This window comes from Esox lucius, chromosome 3 (assembly GCF_011004845.1).
Source record: "Esox lucius isolate fEsoLuc1 chromosome 3, fEsoLuc1.pri, whole genome shotgun sequence".
Taxonomy (NCBI): Eukaryota; Metazoa; Chordata; class Actinopteri; order Esociformes; family Esocidae; genus Esox; species Esox lucius.
Genome location: NC_047571.1, coordinates 25635276 through 25658067, shown reverse-complemented (window position 1 = coordinate 25658067; position 22792 = coordinate 25635276). Strand labels below are relative to the sequence as shown.

General features: G+C 42.9%; 1 protein-coding gene across 2 annotated transcripts; it reads right to left on the bottom strand.

Annotated features, from left to right (window-relative positions):
• Positions 1–3878: 3878 nt before the first annotated feature.
• Positions 3879–22027, bottom strand: retreg1 (reticulophagy regulator 1). Of its 2 annotated transcripts, XM_010892866.5 has the most exons (9): positions 21585–22027; positions 19627–19745; positions 18041–18071; positions 6571–6697; positions 6055–6139; positions 5525–5647; positions 5358–5428; positions 4662–4785; positions 3879–4501 (listed from the first exon to the last, which is right to left on the bottom strand). In XM_010892866.5, exons 1-9 carry the CDS (start codon positions 21848–21850, stop codon positions 3972–3974), a joined length of 1476 nt encoding a protein of 491 aa, XP_010891168.2. In that variant the 5' UTR covers positions 21851–22027; the 3' UTR covers positions 3879–3971. The 2 variants fall into 2 exon arrangements, with proteins under 2 accessions (XP_010891168.2, XP_010891176.1); XM_010892874.5 differs by lacking the exons at positions 18041–18071; positions 19627–19745; positions 21585–22027 and adding an exon at positions 11689–12198.
• Between the last annotated feature and the right edge of the window lie 765 nt (positions 22028–22792).

The window sequence follows — 22792 nt, the reverse complement described above, 5'->3', positions numbered from 1 at the left end:
TTGGGCCACATTAATGTTTTACATGTTCAAATGACCAGCAGGTGAATAAATGCAGAGTCTTCAGGCAGAATCTAGATCAGATGCAAAACCAGGTGAACAAGGACAGGGATGACCAGGTGAGCTGTCGTCAATGACAGCAGGAATCATCGGGCAGCAACTACATCTGCAACACAACCAGGACTTTGGACAGGCACAGCTAGGAGTCGTCAGGTCAGGTAGTCCTGAGGCGCAGTCCAAGGACTCATGTCCTCCTAAGATTCAACAGGATACAAGAAAAATAAAGAGAGATCTTTACATGGATCCTAAAGGATACAGTACATCTTTAAAAAATATTTTGCTTAGTTGCTATGAATAAAACCTGTATCTGTAGATTTCCTGTTTAACTGTCTGTTTTGAATGTTATGGTTCGAGGTTTGATGCCATTCAGGCCTGGGGACACAGTGATAATGTGTCTGGGAAACTGTTGTGAATGCTGATGTGGTCAGTAAGGCGCCAGTAGCCGGAGACAATCATATTGTTGATTGTTGACAGAAGAGAGTTCCTGGCAGTGGTATTGTTGGAAAGGCCTTCTCTCTAGGTAAGCTTTTAACACATTTGCTCATCTTCTGGGCCCACCAATGGTACCAAAGTGTCTGGGGATCTTTCTTGGCATATTTATGTACGTATTATAATTAATAACCACCAGGATGTATAATGTATATAAACGAAAAGGAGCTTGGAATATCTACCATATCTGTTATGCATTTACAATCACATGCATAACTTGAACACATTTCATCTCTGTCTCATACACAACAGCAGGTAGCAAACATCCTCATCAGATGAAACTAGTTTATTATAAACAACTGAACAAAAGAGGAGAGGTGGAATTGGGGATATGTGACAACGATGGTCTGAGGGGAATAGTGGGAGCAGGAAAGTATGTATTCTCACGGTTAAACTGTATCCCAAACGAACATTTAGTCCTTTTTTTCATGTGAACTACTGGCAAGAATTGAATTAAATGAGTGCAAAACTAGAACAGAGTTTTTAAATCAGTGCAAAATCATGAGACACAAACAAAAACAAGAAGCGTTTGCAATTTTGACACTTTAATAATATTCATCAGATAGTTTACATAAAACTACATTTTGCTTATATGTTTCAGTTCAGACAAACAACTACCACTCATACAAGTGAGTAAGAATATCTTATGTGAAGAAAACATTAATTTAAAAGACAATTCAGTGGATTTGTCACTGTAAGGCAAACACATATATGCTGCTATGATTTGGCAAGATAGCAAACAAAATGCATAATAAATAATGGCTATTGTCTATCAAGAAATGGCTTTTGTTTTGACTCCTTAATATACTACATGTTCTTACTCAGGAGTGTGAAATACTTAGATTTGCATTGACAGTGTATTTAGAAGTCAGGCAATATACTCAACAATCTTTCAGAGAAGAATTATGGATTTTTCTGATTGCATTGTTCCCCAATCATTATTGGCCACATGAGACAAATTGTCTTAGTATTGTATGCTTTAGTAATTTAATACATACTTTATTTAGTACTAAATAAGCCACGTCTTTACCCAGTGTAATTTTAGAAAGTTCCCCTCCATTCAATCATTATTAATTCCAATTTAAAATGGTGAATTGTGAACACTTAATTTCTACTAATCATGATTTTATATCCTAACACTTGCCTTTTTAATGTTAGCTATGCAAACAACATGCAGTAGCCACATGAGCAGTATTAGATGGTAATGTGTTAGGTATGGCAGTGCTTTAATTGAAGGGGTTGAAATGATTATTATTTTACACATTGCAATTCTTATTTACAGGGGTTTTTCAATAATTTGCTATTGGTGGGTTTGAGCTAAACTAGCCCTTAAACTTCTCTCATGAAGAATAACTTTATTCCAACGGAACGCATCATAACTAGAGGGATTTGAATTTGTTTATTCCCCTTTGTGATTAACCAAAAAACTGGAAATGTTTCTGGCATTTTTCATGTAAAAAAAAAAAATAGGGATTTTGCCTTCTGTGCATATGGATTTTAAAGATTTCAAGACACTACTAAGTAATTATAGTAATTGCCAAGTTGCATTGTTAAATAATAAGGTGCAAGACATGAACAAATAACTTTGTTTGTGACAAGAGACAAAACATTCACAAGCAGTTGAATAAATCAAGTGCTAGGTCAGTTCAATTTAACAGGGCCCCGAATTTGTCCCGGCCACGTCAACAGACAACAAAAAAGAAACAAGTCAAGGCCCTAGTAATAACTAATGTGTGGTTTGTCACCACATTTACGTATTTTGACTTTCCGACGTCAGTAATGGCAGCCTCTCAGACAATGCACTTTAAAGGGTTGCCTCTGGAGTGTTCCTCCTCCCCAGCGTAGCGGCAAGGTGTATTGTCCCCCAGGGTCGCTCCGAAGTGACCAACCGAAAGGGAACCTTTGGTTATGAACATAACCTAACGACGGGGACCGAAGTTGTTCAGGTTGCAGTAAAGGACAAACCTGAAATAAGTGAGTACAGGTGTTCGCTGGGTTCCTGTTGCGGGGAGGTAGGTCTTCCAGCTGCTTCACACCTGCTGGGCCTCATCAGGCACAATTGTATAGGTTCGCCCCCCCCCCCCCCCCCCCCCCCCCCCCCCCCCCCGCCATCCCTTCCCTTCCCTTCCATCACCACAGGGAACAAAGGTTATTCTCATAATCAAAGGTTTGTCACCACATTTTGTCTTTCCCATGTCAGTCATGGCGGCATCCCAGACAATGCACTTTGAAGGGACGTTCCAGTAAAATATGAGGATTTGACAGAAATGTACTTTAAAATAAAGTCAAAAATGTTTCCATGCATAATATTGTGAAGTCCCACACCAACGTCATGGCTTCAAGAAAAACATACAAAATAAAAAATGATAAAAAATATAACGCATTCCATTATCTGTCATACCATATCATGCCAGGGTTGCATATTCCAGGCAACTAAAGGGTTTGTTACCAGACCGGTGCTCAAGTATAAGCCTTTACGCACAAACAGGATGGGTTCGAACAACTGTTCCATTGTTAGTCGAGGGGATTATCATCATTGTTTCAGGTCTGCTAATATTACACCATATATTAATCTGGGATGGAGCAGAATGTGGCCAATAAACAAGTGTTTGAATCTTAAACCAAAAACCTATTTACTAATGAACACCAACACAGTCCATTGCTGTGACATCTTTGCCCATAGCTTCACTAGACACTGTACAAAGGTTACTGTACAGGGGTCCCTGTACAGGGGTCACCGTGAGTTTAACAACAGCATTACACTGCACCTCTAGAGGTCCAAACAAAGGCTTTCACACTGATTGTGACTACAGGGCAAAACAGACCAAAAGGATCTGGCAGAACCAACCCCCTCAAGGTTTCAGACCCTCCAATCTGTCCCGTACACTGAATTTGCTGGGGCACTCTTAACCACATACATGTACACCTAGCACAACAATACGAGCCACGCCTCCAATTAAGGTTAAACGACCCCATGGACACACAAGTGATTGAAGGCTGTCGATGGCCTGAAGACAAGGTAGATAGGTGACACTTGGGTGTACCATTGGAAATACAGCAATTTTCAGAAAATGCACAATTATTTAGCTTTCTTTTACATGGTTCTGTTGATGGTAAAAAAATAAAAGAAAAGTCCAAATCTGACCGCACCAGCACTGACGCAGCTCCATAAAACCCCCGGTCCAATCCCCTCCACACAGCACCATGTTTGCTGAACGCCCCCTGCTGCCTGCCCTCAAACATGTCAAACATGTATTGAGGTATAATTTAGCACTACTGGAAAAAGACAAATGGAACCGCATATTTCTAAACCCCCCTTCCCGCCCCCCGCCGCCCCCACCACCCCCACTGCCCGACCACGCCTCCTCTTCCAGTCTCCACGTGCCATCAACTATCTACCCTCTGCTACGCCTCCCCTGCTCTAATCAGTGGCGGCCCAAGAGTTTGGAGAGGAAACTACCGTCGCCGGACTGGGACGCGTTCCCTTCGGGCTTGACGGCCGACACCGTGCCCGCCCCGAGGCCCAGCTCCCCTTCCAGCTGCTCCAGTTCCGACTGGTCGAGCAGCTCAAAGTCCTCCACGTCGCTTTCCGACGACGACTCTCCCGCCAGGTCCAGTGGCAGCAGGGTCGTGGGATTGGGGCGCGGCGAGGACCTCTGCCGGGTGGGCGCGGCGGCACTGAAGGCGGCCTCAAATCTCTCCTGGATGGCTGCGGTGACCGCCGCCGTTATGACTTCACCCGCCATCTTGTGGACAAGCTCCATGGCCTGGGTGGCGGGGTCCCCGTGCGGAGGGGCCGGCGACTCCCCCTCGGCTTGGCTGTGTCGGGGCTGGGATTGGGAAGACGGCGTGGGAAGGCCGATGCTCAGGTCGTCGTCGTCCTCCCCGTTGGTGCCATTGTCCACGGAGGGGAACTCGGGAAGACCTCCTGTGAAGGCTTCTTCTCTGTCCAGGTCTGCAGGCACAGAAACACACAAACATCCGCCAAGTGAATACCAGGTACTTTGTATTCAGGGTAATATTTGGATTGGACAAAAATGAAATGTAAAATACTAGCCACGTCACCCGATTCAACATTGCACATCGAAATTCTCTTGCTGAAATTCCCTCTTTACCTTCTGAGTTCTCAGTCTGGGGCGTATGTCCTTCAGACAGATTAAATGTTCCATTGTCAGTCCATGTCACATCAGAGGCCTCTGTGTCCGATACAGACATCTCCTTACAAACTGTGGAGTCCAACTGTTGGAAGCAACAGTAACATTATTAGGGACATTTCTTTCATGGGTCATGTTCAGTTGAAGAAAAAAATACATCGGGAAGATACTACAGTAACTGAACCGGTTTAATAGAAACATTTGTATTTTCCTATGTACATTTTGTGCACAACTAAACATAACCCGGTAACCTGGCCAGAAACCAATATTGACCCTCTCCCTTCTCCAGTCACCTGGTCATAATCTAGTGTTAGGGATGTCTTTCTGTCCAAGTAACTGGCGTGTTCAGCAAGGTACACGTTATATTTTGCAAAGAAAGACAAATGTTTTCTTTTGAAATGTTCCGGTTGTACCTTTCCGTTTCGTAAATGACTCCTTTATTGTGTGACCCAGGTTAGAAAGAACTAAACAGCCATGTCATAATCAATAGCAGTGCGCATCATCTTAGAGATAAGTGCTGTAGAGGCAACCATATTGAAGACTAACTGACCCCAGTGAAACCCTGATGTGAATCATAAGAACTGAATTTGAAGTTGGTTCAATTTGATCAAGACTGTTTAAAAATGTCTAATTGGATTTCAGAAAGGAAGAACCAACCTTAGGAAAAAGGGAGGACAGGTCAGCTTCAATACTTTCTCGCTCAGCTTGAGCCTGAAGGAGTCTCTTTTCTGGAACAGAACACACAGCATCATACAACACCAGACCTCTTTTTATTGTGTTTGGGGTACTAAATGTGCATGTATAATCTTGAAATGGTTAATTACCATGATTGTCTCTGATTTTCTGAAGGAATCTTTCCACTCCAAAGTCCAGCTTCTGCAGAACTGGCTTCATCCAAAACCCAAACTCCTGCGTTGACATCAGTGGCCATAGGAAGATGCCAAGAACTAAAGATAGACCGATAGAAGGCAGTTGAGCGGGAGGCAGGATTGGAGAGCAGGGACATGGGAAGGAGGCGGGAAGGAGGTGGGCAGGAGTAAACAGTTTACAGATGGGGAAGCCATCGACAAAAGTGTCATATGTGAGAACGTGCCAAACTGATCAGACATGAGAATGAAATCATAGCTGGATTTCCAAGAAACCACAATCACATCACGACCCTGGTGAATTCTAATACTCCAGGATGACACCTAAGTCTGACATACAGGTTTCTGAAAGCTAACCGAATTGGAGGACGCCAAAGTATAAAATGTCTAGAAGTAACGATACAACAGTTAGAATGTTTCTGGGTACTTTTGTTCCTACCACTGGATCCGTTGCACAAAGAGACACCAGGATGATCCGAACATCTTACCTAAAACATACAAGATGAGAACCCCAGGAATGTAGCGCCCCAAGACGGCAAAGAAGGTGCACAAACTGCAGACCAGCAAGCAAAACTAACATGGAGAAGAAGTCAAGAAGAGAGCAACAATGGTTAGGCTAAAACCATACTTTTCAAAAAGAAAGGCATCAGATTTTAGATCTTTAGAACAGTTAAGAATTCTACAAACCAAACAGTATATTGCATTTAAGATTATTCAAAGTATGATTTGAACGTAACAATCAGTGGTCAACTGACTTTATAAATCTGTTGACTGTATGAACTGATTGTATAAATCATTTGAACAGGAATGTACATTATGAATCAGTTGACTGTATGAATCTCTTGACTGTATGAATTGATTGTATAAATCATTTGACCAGGCATTGACTGCATGAATCAGTGGACTGTATGAATTACACTTTTGAGTTTGGATTTAAGGCCAATACTGAAAGTCCAGTCACACAAAATGCTATCATCAGGTGTTACAAACCACATTTGCCTCACCTTGCCTGGATTCTGCTGCTTGAAGGAGGAGGTTTCCATTAGAAAAAGCTTGAAGCTTGTCCAGGAGTCTGTGACCAGAGGCCCAGCCCCAGATCTTCTGTCCTGGTCCTCATCAATGACCTCCCAGCTAGAGAGACACAGAGTTAGCGTTAATAGCCAGATAAAGTCATTCATCCTCCAACTACAGCCAAAGTCCATAATCCACTAGCCTCATGTTGTTCTCCTAAAAGTGTTCCCCAAACAGTCCATGACATATTTTGCAGTTTCCATTAGCAATTTACTAGACATCCTCACACTGTGTTGCATCTACTGCAGGGCTCCAGTGACACTGATTTTACAGCGTGTTCCAGCCCTTGTGCAGCTTGTTTTCTCACCACACTCCACATTTAAGGAAGCAGGGTTTTCAGGGAGGATATTCTCAAACTACATGTTGACTAGGAGAAAGTAAACAACTGAACTGTCCCTAATTTAACATATTTACATAACTTTCATTTGCATTGGCATGTACTGAGAGATGAACTGAGGGAGGGTTCACACCATCAAATGAACAGATCTCTGCCCCTGCCACTCAGTCTAGTTTTATCACAGGTCTGGCAGGCACTTCATATCTTCAAATCTTTTGTTGACCAATAACACGATTTATAGAGTTGACGTTCTTGTCTAAGTTGGCCACGCATTTACCTAGTGCAAGATAAAACCATTGGGACTAACCCGAGTTCGTGTTTGTCTTCGTGCAAAAAACAGTGAATGTCATCATTCTAATTCCACCTGAAACATTTCAACAGTGCGTGTGACTAATAACACATTGTTCCGCTTACCTTGGTTTGTGCTCAAACCTCCCCACAGATAGGCAGCAAACATTTGTCATCCATAACCATTTGTCAGTTGTTACAGCACATAAGCCGTGAGGATTCCAGCTAGCTTGTGTTAAAGTTTAGTTCAGCGCCTAGATGGCTGAATACGGCAGTGAATTGTAATGTGAGCACTACCTAGTAGTTGATTGAGCATCAAAATGGTGGGAAATAAAGTCTTCTGGTCAAAGCAAAGGGTAGTTTGGGTCGCCGATGACTCTTAAACACATCCGCCCTTTCACAAAGTTGTGGGCTATAGTACTTACAGTAGGTCAAGTTGGGCCGTGCCGAGAACCTGCTCTATTAGTAACTCTGCTGCGGTCACACCGTGACACTCTGATGGCACACCAGGATAGTGACAAAGGGACTATATATGTGGGTCACCTTTCAACAGGGTCAGTGCCGGACAGCAAATATTATGGGGTGTCTGAAAGAGGCTTGTCGGATTAAAAAACAACAGCTAAAATTAAGTTTAAAGTTAGGCCGCATGTCTTGTGAAAGCAGCTGTAATGGATGCTGGTGGTGTGAAATCGCTCAGAGTCACCAGGGGGATCTGGTTACGGCAGAGAACAGCCAGATTCTCGCCACTTAACACTGCTTTCAGGATACAGCGTTAATTGAAAAGTGTGGAGTCCAGAAAGAACCAGAATAGCAAAGAGGCAATAGTGGCGGGAAGCATTTATTACAAATTACTTCAATGCAACTTTAAATGAGGAATTATACAAATTGTTGCTTATAATAGTGTAATAAGCAGTGTAATAAACTAACAATAATGTCACATGAATAAATGTTTCATGATCATAATAACTGTTTGAGTTTCCAAGCATTTACGTGATGTTACTATCAATGGTCTCCATTTCTCACGTTTCCTTATTAAAGGAATAGGATAGAAAATATGCAACAGGTACTAAAATGCTTTCACCCAAGAACCCTCATAATAAATGCCAATTACCACCAATGGCCTTTCAGAACACAGCCTAGCGTTTTACAACTCTTCACTCCTCTAATGTCTTTTTCAAACGACAGGCAAGGAGATCCAACTTGATGAGCCACTAGTAACAAAATCCCCTGTGTGACACAAGAAAACTAGATAGAATAAAAATGTTTGATACAGTTAAGACAATTCAAAAGAACAGAGAGTGGGGCAAACTGGATACACAACTACATTACCCAGCATGCCTTCCAGAAAGCTCTCTCTCGTTCCAAACCCAAACTCTACGCCTGAACAGCCAAACATATACCCCTCCTGGACCCTTGTGTCTGACCTCCCCCTCAAGTTTGTTTCACATGTACGTCATCGGCCTGGACAGGAGGCCGGGGATCTCCTCAATTCCAGCCCCCACCGTCCAGCACCACCAAAAGAACGCCCACGTCTGATGACAGATACATCTCTCACCATTTCGTGATGAAAGGTCAGCTGGATATTCCCCACTCACATTTCAGGGACATGTTTCCTGGGAGACAGGTTTCCAGGGAAACCGCAACAGGCGTGCATGTGACAGCGTGACCGACGGTGTGCTTGTGTGGCAATGCATCAGGATGAAAGTTTCACATTTCACTATTTAACTGCCCTGCTCCTTAGAACAGCTTTAAAGAGATAGCACACCTACATGACAAAATGACATGACATACCCAGGAAGCATGTGAAGTAGGTTTGACTGCAATTCAAGCTTGCCTGAGTTTTCCTGGTTCCATTTTGTTTTTGTCTTATCTTATTTTTGTTACCCTTTGTTATCCTAGCGCGGCGACCTTTAGAAGCAAAATACAGTTAACTGCCTTACACAGGGACAGAACAAAAGATTTTGTCTTTTATGAGAATCCATTTCAAAAATGAAAAAAGTTATCAAAAGGTACCATGACTTAAAGGACATTGTTCCACAAATGGTACCGACATTATACTTTTTTGGCACATCATGTTTAAATCATATACACATGTGCCTTTGTTTAGCTTTTAACAACATGATGTACAAAATAACTTTAAAATCAGTGGCAGGATGGGACCACGTATGGGAAACAGTGCCAGAGAAATAAACCATGGCATTGATTACTATCATACCTTAGAATGCCTACAGGGAAACGACTCCACTGTGTAACTCAAGTGAACTATCCTTTTAGTCCCTGTCTATTGGTAAATGCTTTTGGCAAGTGTTGTGGTAGTGGACAAATTACGTTTTGAAAATGTTCCTAAGAAAAATCCCAAGGGAACAAGACTATATAGGTACTGCTCCAATCAGGGCCAACCGCAAGGCCCTTCAGCAGATGGTGAAGAAAGGCCACCGCATCACCAGGACATCCATCTGAAACCATGCCAGGCGAAAGGCTGCATTAGTGATAACATTTCACACCACATCCAGCCGCTGTTCATTCAAGCGCCGGTCAAGTGGGGGCTGTGTCAAAGCACAGGGTCTCGTACCGAGAGGCTCAAAGTGTTTCTTTCTGCCAGCCATCACTTGACCTGTCTGACCCCCTAGACTGACTCTGCTGAACACTTGACCTGTCTGACCCCCTACGCTGACTCTGCTGAACACTTGACCTGTCTGACCCCCTACGCTGACTCTGCTGAACACTTGACCTGTCTGACCCCCTAGACTGACTCTGCTGAACACTTGACCTGTCTGACCCCCTAGACTGACTATGCTGAACACTTGACCTGTCTGACCCCCTAGACTGACTATGCTGAACACTTGACCTGTCTGACCCCCTAGACTGACTGCTGAACACTTGACCTGTCTAACCCCCTAGACTGACTGCTGAACACTTGACCTGTCTGACCCCGAACACTGTCTCTGCTGAACACTTGACCTGTCTGATCCCCTAGACTGACTCTGCTTAACACTTGACCTGTCTGAACCCCTACACTGACTCTGCTGAACACTTGACCTGTCTGACCCCCTAGACTGACTCTGCTGAACACTTGACCTGTCTGACCCCCTAGACTGACTATGCTGAACACTTGACCTGTCTGACCCCCTAGACTGACTATGCTGAACACTTGACCTGTCTGACCCCCTAGACTGACTATGCTGAACACTTGACCTGTCTGACCCCCTACACTGACTCAGCTGAACACTTGACCTGTTTGATCCCCTACACTGACTCTGTTGAGCTGGACACACACACCAATACAAACCAACACACATACAAAACACAACATTCAAACGTCTTTCATGTCATGTTGTTGAAAACAAAATCTACCTACGGTCTCCAGTCCTAAAGAAGAATGATGACTGGAGAATGATGACTGGATGCATATGACTAACTGTTAAATGTAAGGGTTTGTCCAAATCTAATCAAGAACCTTGGCCTCAGCAATTTTTTCTAAGTTCCTTGGCGTCTTACCATACATACTCCTGATAAGAAATGCGTTGCCTTCTGTTAAACATTTCGTGCAATTTAATAGTCCTTTAACAGCTTCCAAACTCTATCCGTAACCGTCGTTCCGTTATTCCTATCTCATGTAGGGGGACCAAGAGGATCGAACCATGACAACAGGCTCATCCAGACCTGAGGCGGGGCACCAAAAGCAGCTGTTAGGCAGACATGGCATTTCAAAAGGGATCAGTGATCTCTATAACAATATAGGGAGCAACGACATGTCTGAGCCTCTAACGACTCCAGTGACGGCACCTTAAAAATAGTCTTCACCGTAATGCCAAACAGTGTGAGGAATGGCGACGGAAACATCCAGAACATCTGTGTATTTCCTAGAGATATACAGAAGGACTATTTGTTTACCTGCCCATATATGTGCAAAAAGGTGCACTTCGGATGCAACTGATGGCAGAAATACCTTTCACTGGGACTTTCTAGGGAGTTGGTGTCGACCAGATGAATTACACTGTGTCCTATTCAAAACCCTGAGACAGCCTTGAACAGTTCACTTTAAACATCTATTTCCATAGAGTTGTCACGCACCTCCCACTCCATCTCAAATGAACTTTAGAAATCACCATCAACCAGTGCCGACATTTCAGGCATCGTTCACACCTTTCCATTACATAGCTCTGTATGCGTTTGTATGTATTCGAATCCAAGTTGAGTTGAGTGAACTTTAGAACCACTAACCTTGGATACCAAATTCTTGCTTACACCTGAGAGGGGAAAACTTGTGCCGACATAATCACAAGCAGTTATGTGAGGGGAGCAGCCCATATCTAACAGGCCAGTTAAGTCACTCACACAAAAACAACAGACAACCCCAGGTGTCTCTAATTTTGTGTTCCTACATACTCAAAATACTTTGAAACAAACAAACATAGACATGTACCTCATTCCTGCCCCACGGTCTTCAGGGGACATGGCTCTAGTTTGGCTTCTTATGATGTTGGGGTAGTCCGGAGAAGATCTGTATATACTGTCGCTCCTTGTCAGTCACAGCAAGGCTCGGCAAATCATTCAGGTCAAGTCAAAACTCAAGTGCCACACGGCGCGAGATCAGCCTGTGTTTATCTTCAATGAAGCTCGAGCTTGACTATTTCAACCGGCCCGTCTAAAAATAAAACATGTCACAGCATTCCATCAGGCAACCATCAAGAGGACAGAGGGGCTAAGGCGAGGTGGGGGTCTGTGTCACTGCCCTACTGTGTAACGTTTCTCAGGGAAGAGGATTGTTTCTTGCCTAATGTACTCTCAAACTGTTGGCACATTATGTTTTCTGACACTTCGGGGCGTTGCCTTTGGAGAATTAGAAAGCAAGCACGTCAGTGTTGCCCTGGCCAAATGTTGGCACCGCATGCTGTGAGCACTCCTATACACGTTGAGCAAAACCTGGATAGTCTAAGGTATCATTAACAGGGTAAATGATGTTGCAAATGGGATAACCCAGGTCTTGTATGGGTTTTGAAAAACTGGGAAGCACTGATGGGGATGATTACTAGGAGAGCAAAAAAACTGGGAAGGACTGATGGGGCTGAGTACTAGGAGAGCAGAAAACTGGGAAGGACTGATGGGGCTGAGTACTAGGAGAGCAAAAAACTGTACACTGTGCATACAGGACCTTACAAGGAAATTACTAGTTATTTTCTAGTATTTGTTTTATAGCACAATTTACACTATGATTCACTATTAAATAAAAGCCACAAGACCAAAATGGTAAAATAATAAATAAACACTGGTGTACGTTAGAGCACTTTCAGAACATCAACAACGCCCTGCCCATGATTACATGAGTCCCTGCCCTAATTTAGTATTTTTAATGTGTTCATTTGTCTGTGACGATTCACTCCCGAGTAATTCTGGCAAGCTATTAGTTAGTAACAGTCTCACAACCGTTTTTGTAAGCCATGGTCCAATCACAGGTCACCTTCTAAGACACACCCCTTCCTAGTCTGCTGACCTGACTGGCTGCCGTTGGGCCACACAGTCTTCTGGCTTAGGATCAGTTCCGGGAGCAGAGAAATAGCTGTGTCATCTGTAACACACACATACACTCAAACAAACAATCTCACTCACACACTATCACACATCAGGTTTCACAACCCCACACACACACACAGAAGTCTTGGGAACAAACAACACATCCAGTCTTGAGTCAGATGCACTAATAATAGAATGTACGCTTGAAACGTATAGAATAACAGATGTTATGATTCAAACATTTAATATAGCACATTCGGATCCATAGATCACTAGTGACATATAAACACATCCAAAATGATTGACACCCTGATGACGATGAGCAAAAAAAAGGCTTTAAAAGATAAAATATCATTTTGAAATGGAAGAAGTTTGGAACTACCACCACTCCTCCTAAAGCTGATCGCCAGTTTGAAAGACAGGGGTCAATGAGCTGACAAGGAACTGATGTCACTCTGACAGAGCTACAGTTCTTGTGTGAGGATGGAAGAATCTTACAGAAGAACAACGATCACTGCAACACTCCACCAATTAGGCCTTTATGGTAGATTGGCCAGACAGAAGCCACTCATAAGGAAAATATACTTGACAGCCCATTTGGAGGTTCCCAAAAGGCACACAAAGGACTCTCAGACCATGTGAAACAAGAGTCTGAAAACCAAGATTGATCTCTTTGGCCTGAATGCCAAACGACACGTCTGGAGGAAAACAGGCACCGCTCATCAATGGGCCATTTTCAGCTCTAAAGTGAAGCGTGGTGAGTTTGGCAAATTCAGTGCAAACTTTCAAGGGTCTACTAAAAACTCATCTCTACAGCACAGTTTATAATTAGGTGTAGCCTGGCCCGGGGGCGTGAAGGTGACCAGTAGGCTTGATACTGTCCACCCTTGCTGTCTTGCCAGGTGGGCTCTCGTCGCCACTGGGATGCCCTCCCTCCAATGCCTTTCGGGGGAAGAGTCACTGGCTTGTTGTTGACTCTCTGTTGCGCACTTGTGAAATTGGGCTGTAAGCTGCTGGCAATACTCGGCCCTCATTCAGGGGGGTTGCAGTTGGTGGGTGTCCCTTTGGTTGATGCCTGGCAATGTGGGTGGATTGATTTCCTGCCTGTTGGGCCCTGTCCGTGGCCTCCCCCAGGTAGGGCCACAGTGTCGCCGGACCCCCCCGTCTCAGTTCCAAGGTGTTACGCTGCAATATTACTGTGCTGGGGGATATGAGGAATGCACTTTCTAACTTTTCTCAGTCTCCTCCAGTTTAACATTTTAGGAGGAGATGAGGTCCTGGTCCACACCTGCGGAGTACCTGGTTTGGGGGGCCCGTTGCTGTCCCTGTCCTTGTCCACCTGGTCATACTTTTGACCTAGTCTAGAATCAAATAGACTCTGGATTTAGCCCAGAGAAATGTATTTATTATTCTAATTGGACTCTTAATATCTCACCCGGCACAGCCAGAAGAGGACTGGTCACCCCTCTGAGCCTGGGTCCTCTCTAGGTTTCTTCCTAAAATTAGGCCTTCTTAGGGAGTTTTTCCTAGCCACTGAAATCCAACACTACTGTTGTTTGCTCCTTGGGGTTTAAGGCCGGGTGTCTCTGTAAAGCACTTTGTGACAACTGCTGTGGTAAAAAGGGCTTTATAAATACATTTGATTGATTCATTGATTGATGGTGGTGGCAACATAAGACTGTGGGGATGTTTTTCAGCGGCAGGGACTGGGAGACTGTTTAGAACTGAGAGAAAGATGAAGGGAGCAAAGTACAAGCAGATCCTTGATGAAACCCTGCTCCAGAGCGGTCAAGATCTCCGATTGGCAGTGGCTTCGGGACAAGTCTGTGAATGTCCTTGAGTAGCCATAACCGCTGCCAAAGGTGCTTCAAAAAGTACTGAGTAAAGGGGTCTGAATACTTAAGAAAATTGATGCATTTGCAAAAAAAAAGATACATACATTCAAATATGGTGGTGGATATTTTACGTTATGGGTCAGTTTTACTGCGACTCCTGGGATCCTTGTTACGGTCGACGCCATCGTACTTGCAAACGTTAATAGAATTGTAATTGTTAATATAAATAAGTAATCTAAGACTAATTTGGCCTTGTCTACACACTAATTGTGTTTTCCAAACATGTGTGGGAGAGAAGAAAAATCAACATCAGCCTCTGAAACCCCAGAGGCCGAAAGCCTGTGGAAACACGACACCCAGTGTGATGGCGTGCGTTGGTGCGCGTGTCTGTTTTCGCATGTCTATCTCTTGACCCGTTTGCCCAGCTCTGTGATCAAGTTTTAAAAGGGGCCTAGCTCACATAAACACCCAGTCGGAAGGGATTCAAACACTGGCACGGGACCCGCTGGAAACAATACAGCCATTTTTCTAACGAGGACAGGGTTGTTAATGCCATAAGTACATAAACAATGACAAAACAACTGTAGTCAGGGTACAGTGTCAGAATGCGACAGCAGGAGAGGCCTGGTAACCTTTTGCATTCCTCCACGCAGCTCCGTCGGTGAAGCATGGCGCTTGCAAGTCCAGGTTTCTGGGTTCACTTCCAAGGGGGGACAAATACAAATACCGGAATGTATATACTGTCCATGGCAAGTCGCTCTGGATAAAAGCGTCAGCATGATTAAGTTTTGGGATAAAAGCAACGAAATAACTACGTTTTTACGAATTTGTGAAGTTCCAGTAACCTACAGAAAATGCTCTGGCTTTTGGGAAATAGTGTTTTCGCGAATCAGAAGGGAGTAAGCCAGAATTCCCAAATTCTCCAAGGAGGATTTCTGGACTGCTTCAATATTTAAACCTAATATGGAGGTAAAGGGTGAAACAACTATATTGTTTTTTTGAATGCAACATAAACATGAAGTTGAAACAGCACAGAAAGAGAAAATACAGGCCTCAGTGATCCTATCGATGTCCATTGTAATTGGGGTTCAATATTTATGTGCTACTGGGGAGAATATACGCAAATTCCTTAGCCAACAATATGCATCTTCTCCTTCCGGTTCTGTCAATGGATATTATAACCTGGTCAATCTCCAACATGGCCCCGTCAGAACCCAGTGTCTGCTTTACAAGGCACCTCTGTGTGACGGACAGCCACAGATGACACCAACACAATCATCCCGACAGCCAAATGTCACACAGGAGATAGTGGCAAGAGTCTCGGATGCCCGGCAGCTCGCCGCCATAAGACGCGCTCCCAGAACGCCAACAGGGCGGAGCTTCGTGTTCCTCCATTATCCGTCTCATCCCACCGCCGTTGAAGGGTTCTGTCTCTAAAGGGCGTTTGGCAAACATTTCTCACAGGATGTGGGCGCGTTTGTGTTGTTTACTTCAGTTCACCATGTTTGCTTTTACCTCAAAGAGTCTTCACCCAAGTTCCACTTTAGTCTCTTCGGCTTCCTCCATTCGGGGAGGACATACACCCGGGCAAACGACACGATGCCATTGAATCTTACTAGTGAACTCCATTAAGGCACGTAAGACTTAAGACCAAATGTTCCAATGAATGACACTGAGTTTCATGATGATCATTTTAGTTGTGTTACTGATTTCACTGTTCACTTCATGGCCGACCATCTAGATTAAATATGAATAGGCATCTAGACTTCAGTCAACAGGTTAGTCTGCATGCTTTCGATCAAAGACTGAACGCTATGTGTACTTCAAAAGGTCAAAGATCCTATTTCTACTGACCGGTCTTACTTGTTTCACCCAACAAAATAAATGATGCCAAGAGAGAAAGGACAATTGACAAGGCACCATCATCTAGGAGGATTCTGCATTGTCATGATTGAGTACAGATATGGATATCCCAAGAATGTTCCAGACACTTAGCTCCACATGTAGGATAAAAGAGTACATTAAGGAGATATTTTACATATAATAAATAATAACCAGGGATGATACTGACATTGCTTTTGGTTAGAACATGGTATAATTAGTTGTTGGTGACGGTGATTAATTTGAAAACCAAATGAATAGACTGCAATCAATCCACTGTCTTTTAGTTGCTCTTGTACCTGTAAAGAACAATTTCTTAACAACTTAGTAAATATATAGTGTGGAACCACTTTGGTCACTATAAAAAATGGATAACGAATCGTCCCTAGTCATTCTGTGTTGACGGAAGGTAACAAGCTACTATAAAGATACTACTATGTGCAACGTCAGCATTTCTACACAGGTACAAGAGCTACTTTATTCACGGGGTTGTTGAATTTCCAATAGTCTGGACAGGCATCAGATTGGGTCCCAGACCCAGTGACGGGAAGCGGATCACCCACTAGTATGGGATCAGTGAACTCCATGTCACAGTGATCTTACACGATGGAGGCCAGGCACCCAATACAGAGTCAACTGTTTACCACAAACCAGCTCTGAGATGGAAATGTGTCAAAGTTGAGACGAACGTCAATCTCTAAGCTTACCCCTCTCCTGGTGGGATGTGACATTTCAAGACTGTGGAGTCCGGCTTTAGAAACCTGTACTGGTGACATTCGGTGACAGTCCCTGCATTGCGAAAGCTCTATATCTTGTAAACTTGACTTGAAGTAGCACACCTCCGGCACCTCGCCGGACCTCTGAATCCAAGCAGGGTTGCTCGTGTTGGCTCCCTGGATTGGGGACTGGATGCTGCTGTATGTGGTGTGGAACTCTTTCCACTGGAAAATATTTCACCACGCCCCAGGGCAGTGATTGAGGACTGGGCGTTGTGTGCGGAGTTCCATCTTACAGATGGGATGTTAAACGAGTGTCCTGAGTCTGTGGTCACTGAAGAGCCCATAACCCTGATCATATGACCAGGGTGTTAACCCCGTTGTCATGGCTACATGTTCATTCTGGCACTAATACTATCCTGGCCACCTAATCACCATCACCTTCCAGCTGGCTCATTTATCCCGTCTCCTCAACTAAAATGTGTACAATCGCTAATGGAGGTAATTCTGGATTTCCAAAGGTTTCCGCTAAATGACTAAAATACAATGGACTGATGGAACAAGTACCAAAATATTATTGATATTTTCCTTAAAACAACAGCAGGCATTTTCTCCAACTTCAGTGTATCAGTGTAAGTTGGACGTACCAAAGACCTACAGTATAATCACCAACAGGGGCAGAAACTATGGGAAGTGGACAGGCAGGGATTATTGAATCTCTATTTTGAGCATTCAGATATTTCTGTCTGTTTCTGTCTCTCAAACACGCACACACACACACACACACACGCACATGAAAACAAACACAGTTGATGATACAAAAAGCTCCTACCTTGCAGTCATGCTGCGCCATAAATGTGCTCCTGTAAGTGAAAAAGAAGAGACATCTTATTTACTGGTCAAAACGCTCTGTCTTTTAGGCTAAAAATGTTCTCCAGAGATTTTGCTTCACGAAACAAATGTAATGCGCATAACTCTGATTCAGACCTCAAAGCTAACAGCTGACGTAGAGAGCAAAGGCAGACGAAATAGGGGAGAAACTGCTCACGTTTCATTAGAAATGAAGCCCCCATCCATCAACCCTATAGCACCTAATTCACCTTAATTACATTCCCAACACAGCAAGTGTTCACTACCTAACCAAGGGAGGATATGAACTGAAACATTAAAATCCCTGAAACCTGCCTAAAGTTTGACATGATGATTAAAAAACGTGACAACAAAAAAACAATTGAATGAAAAAAATGCTAAAAATATATCTAGTTTTAGTTTTCTCATAGCATTCCGTAGAGCACCATCATCTGACAGGTTTTTATTACCCACCCGCTCTATGCTACTACGTTCAGCCATGAACGAGGTGTGTTCTATCTTATCTGATCTACAGGAGGGCTGAAAGGATATTAAATGGTCCATGTGGAATTTCAGATTGCAATGCAGTTCAGTGTGAGACACAAGCCCTTTCACTCCTCTGTGGCAGTGCTGGGTTTATAGGTAAGGATTAATCCAAGAATTTGACACTGGGTTAAAGCCAATTGTCTGGACAAGGGGTTTAAGGTTCAGGGAGGACTTGCCCCTAGACATTGATCTTGGGTTAGCTGCATGTACATTTTTCCCACTAATAATTAAGGTTAGGATTGGGAGAAAGGAACCTGATCCAAGATCTGTAAATAGGGACAACAGCTGCTTCTGTTGTTATCACAAGCCACAGAGCATGGGGAAATACAAAGTGCTGAAGTTATGTTAGTTATATGTACTTCATACCCCTTCAGTGATAACAATGCCATTGTACTACAACCCCAAATAATATGCTTTAGGGGACTATATTAATTTTACTTAAGGCCAAAAAAAGCATGCAAGCGGAAAGTAAAGCACAACTTCAGAAATCTGTCACAGACTCTGGGCCAAACCCATGAAAGGGGTCAAGACCAAAACAACTTTAAAGCATGTAGGCTGTTTGTCTTGTTTGCTAACAGCTTTCTGACACTCCTCCTTATACAACAATATTTGGATAAATGCCAAACCATTTCAGGTACCATTTTCAGTTTGGTTATCATATGATAATGAATCCTATATTATTTTGAAATATAAAATCTAAAGACCAACTGAATTAATATGATTCAACACAGCTTTTTGCTGAAATTCCCTATGTTTTAAAAGCTTGAGTTCACATGTCTTTAAATGGCAGAACTCAGGTTGCAAGATTTTAAAAGGAAATGACCCACTTGGAAGTCATAGCAGGTCATCACGTGTCATGACATATAAACATGGGTCTTTAAATATTTGCACACTCCGCAACATTATACACTTGCTTCAGTTATTATATGTTTTGTGTGTGTTTTACACTCCAACTCAAACACACGTCACCTGCCGTCTGCTGGGTATGCGTAATAATCAAGTACTAAGCAGTACACTACATACCTTTAGGGAAAGTGCCTCGTCTGGAGCCAGCCACCTGTTTAACGAGCAATGCTGTAACCTTTAAGGCCGAGCAGAGGGCAAGAAAACAGTAGACCCTATAGGAACTGAGGGCCACAAACCTAGAAAAAAAAACAAAAAAATATTACATCAGGGGTCATTATCTCTTCCATCAATGACTCCATATCCTGATGCCATTAAGTGAACTTATACTGATTTAAAAAAGTAAACGGTTAATGACTGCAGTCACACATGAAGTGCAGTACCAGTGCTTTAAGTCTGTAACCCTAAAGCTTCTACCCCCAAGGCCATAAGACTGTTAAACAAGACTGTCAGATGAATTACCAGATGTGCCTTATTGCACTATCCATTCAGCGTTAGGAGGACAGGCACTGCCCACACACACGCCAAACCCCTACAAGACTAGAACTAGTTACTTTCAAAACCACCCGGCAAGTTAATTGGCCTCAATCTGTGTTAAATATAACTGATTCACATAGTTTCATTGACTGATAACTGACGACCCATTTCACACCGGTTACATTGGCAATTATCAAATGTTGACTTCGTGGTCAATTAAGACTTTTTTTAGGATTTGGACTGGGGTCGTTGTCTCACTGGAATATCCAATTGTAGTCAAGTTTCAGCCCCATGGTTGAGGCAACCAGGTTTTTGGCTAAAATGTCCAGGTACCAAGTAGAGTTCTCCATCCAGTGGAGTTCATTAACAGTTTTCTAGTGAACATTTAATTTAAGAATCCTTAGGCTAGACCATCATTTTGACATCTTTCTTTTTGAGGAAAATGCATATAATTAAAACAATTTCTGTGCAATTTTATTACTATAAAAGAATACTGTTTCATCATATTTCTTGCATAAAATATAGCTCAATCCCTGTGTTGATATACAGTTTTTTTGCATTAATCTTGTTCCACATTCAATTTGTGTTTGAGTTTTCAGTAGGTACTGGGCTGACTCATCAGTGCTGGCACGAGTTTGGCAAATCACACTTTGCAGTCTGTGAGCAACTGACCAGTAAGCCAACCAACCGACAGAAATTTGGGCTTAAACGCCATTTTTAAAACAAACAAACTAAGAAAAGAACATGATCCCAACCTAATGTTAGAAATTCTGAGATGTGGGATGTTCACCAAGTTTCCTACTTGAAATGTATTGTTCAAAGCTGTTATTCTCAGTGTAAAAAAATTTTGTCATGAATTTGCAGTTGTTCTTAAAAGTCAGTCAGAAACCTTTTCCAGGTCAGTCTTGTTTTGAAAGAAGTCATAAACACCAAACTCTAACCTAAACAAATTATAACATACACATCCAGGGGATGATCTTTCAACATATTAAATAAAATATAATAGCATACACTCTTGAAAAAGTTACCCAAAAGTTATTTGTCTGACCCTGTTGGCGAAAACTTAAATTAATTCATTCTGGTTCCCTTTAGACCCCTCTGTGAAAAGGGTTCTACATGGAAATAACTACAGCCACCACTTCTGTGGCCTGCGAGAACTAATCCTTATTATTTTTATTCTTCCCAGCATTGACTTTTGTCAATAACTAATTAATTAACTACTGAGTTAAGTGCTCCACGTAGCTTCTTACATTAAGTGTAACTCACTCCGGAAAACATCGTATGTTAAATGACTAAACTGTAAACTAGGAAATAAAAATCTACCTGGAACCAAAAGGTTTCTCCGACAGGAACAGCAAACAAATATTAGGTTCTGACTAGAACCCTTTTCAGATTGTGTGCTAAGTCCGAATTTGTCAATCATGATGCTTCTGACAAAACAGAGCATTTCACCACAAATAAGCTTTTGTGGATATATGCAACCCTTATTTTTGCAGGTAGGCGTTACTGAGAACACACTCACAATACGGATCTTTAGATATAGGGTACAATTTCGATAGGGCAGAATTATTGACACATCATTTCCACTGCGTCATGCTTACCAGAACACAGCATTTGTGACAGCAAATAAAGTCATGGTCCTGAACGGTCTCTTCCAGTCGATCACGTTTGAAAAGCGAAAGAATCCTGTCAGAGAATTACCGATGACTTCCCGGTCCCGATAAGCAGCCTGCTCTTCCTCGTGCCCTGCCACCGCCATCGCCTCACCTGAATGCCCAGCGCTGGTCAGCCTCGCCGCTGCGCTTACAGCCTCCGGCACCGCCTCTGTGGCAGCATCCTCCGTGTTGATTCTGACTTGGCTCGCCATGGAACATTAACGCTCCTTTCTGCTCGCTAGTTGCCCAACGGACTGCGCTTTGTTTTTGTTGTTCTGTCGTTGATGTCACCCACTGCCCCCTAGCAGTAGCAGACGCGCCTACAGCCAGTCAGTGGGGCTATGACATCACTGCTCTGAAGTGAACAAGTCAGAAAAGGAGGGCTGAGGATAGCTGCACTCCTCTTTTCCTTATAAGCTGCGTTCACACAGCCTATAGGTACTGGAAACTCGGAAATATCCGACTTATGACGTCAGTTCTGCAAAAACAGCAGGTAACAAGCTGACAAAAAGCTTGGACCGGGAAAATCGTAAACTAAGGCAACTTCCTAAAGCTCCAACTTTCCAACCTGACGTAACGTAATGACGTAACGATCTCCTTTAGTTTTCCCAGTCCTACGTTGCTATGAACGTGGCATAGGTTATTGCCTAAGTTTTAAGCGTCTCCAATGTCTTTTCCAAATTATAGGCGCACATTTTTCATCATATACATTCAGGTCCTACACAATACGATATTGCATAACATAATCACTCATAATCTTAGAATAATGATATAATCCATATATTTTGCAATGAATATAAACAGCTATTTGTGCCATTTTGTTCGAGAATGTATTATTTTCAAATAAATGACTGATCGTGATTGATTAAGTCACAAACTCACCCAAGTATTTATTTATTTTTTGCCTTGGTGCACCTTCAATCCTTTATGCTAACTAATGTCCTCACGAAAAGGTACATTTCGTTGTTCTTAACAACACGGTGCAAAGACATGCAAGTCATCACATTCTTTTTTATTGTGGTTGTTGAGATCAACAACAAAACTCTATGAAATTATAGATAGAAAACGGTTTCTTTTCAAAACGATTTATGTGCAAAATTTGGTGTTGTTTTTCACCGCCTGTGGAGTAGTGACCATTTTACACCATCCTCGTC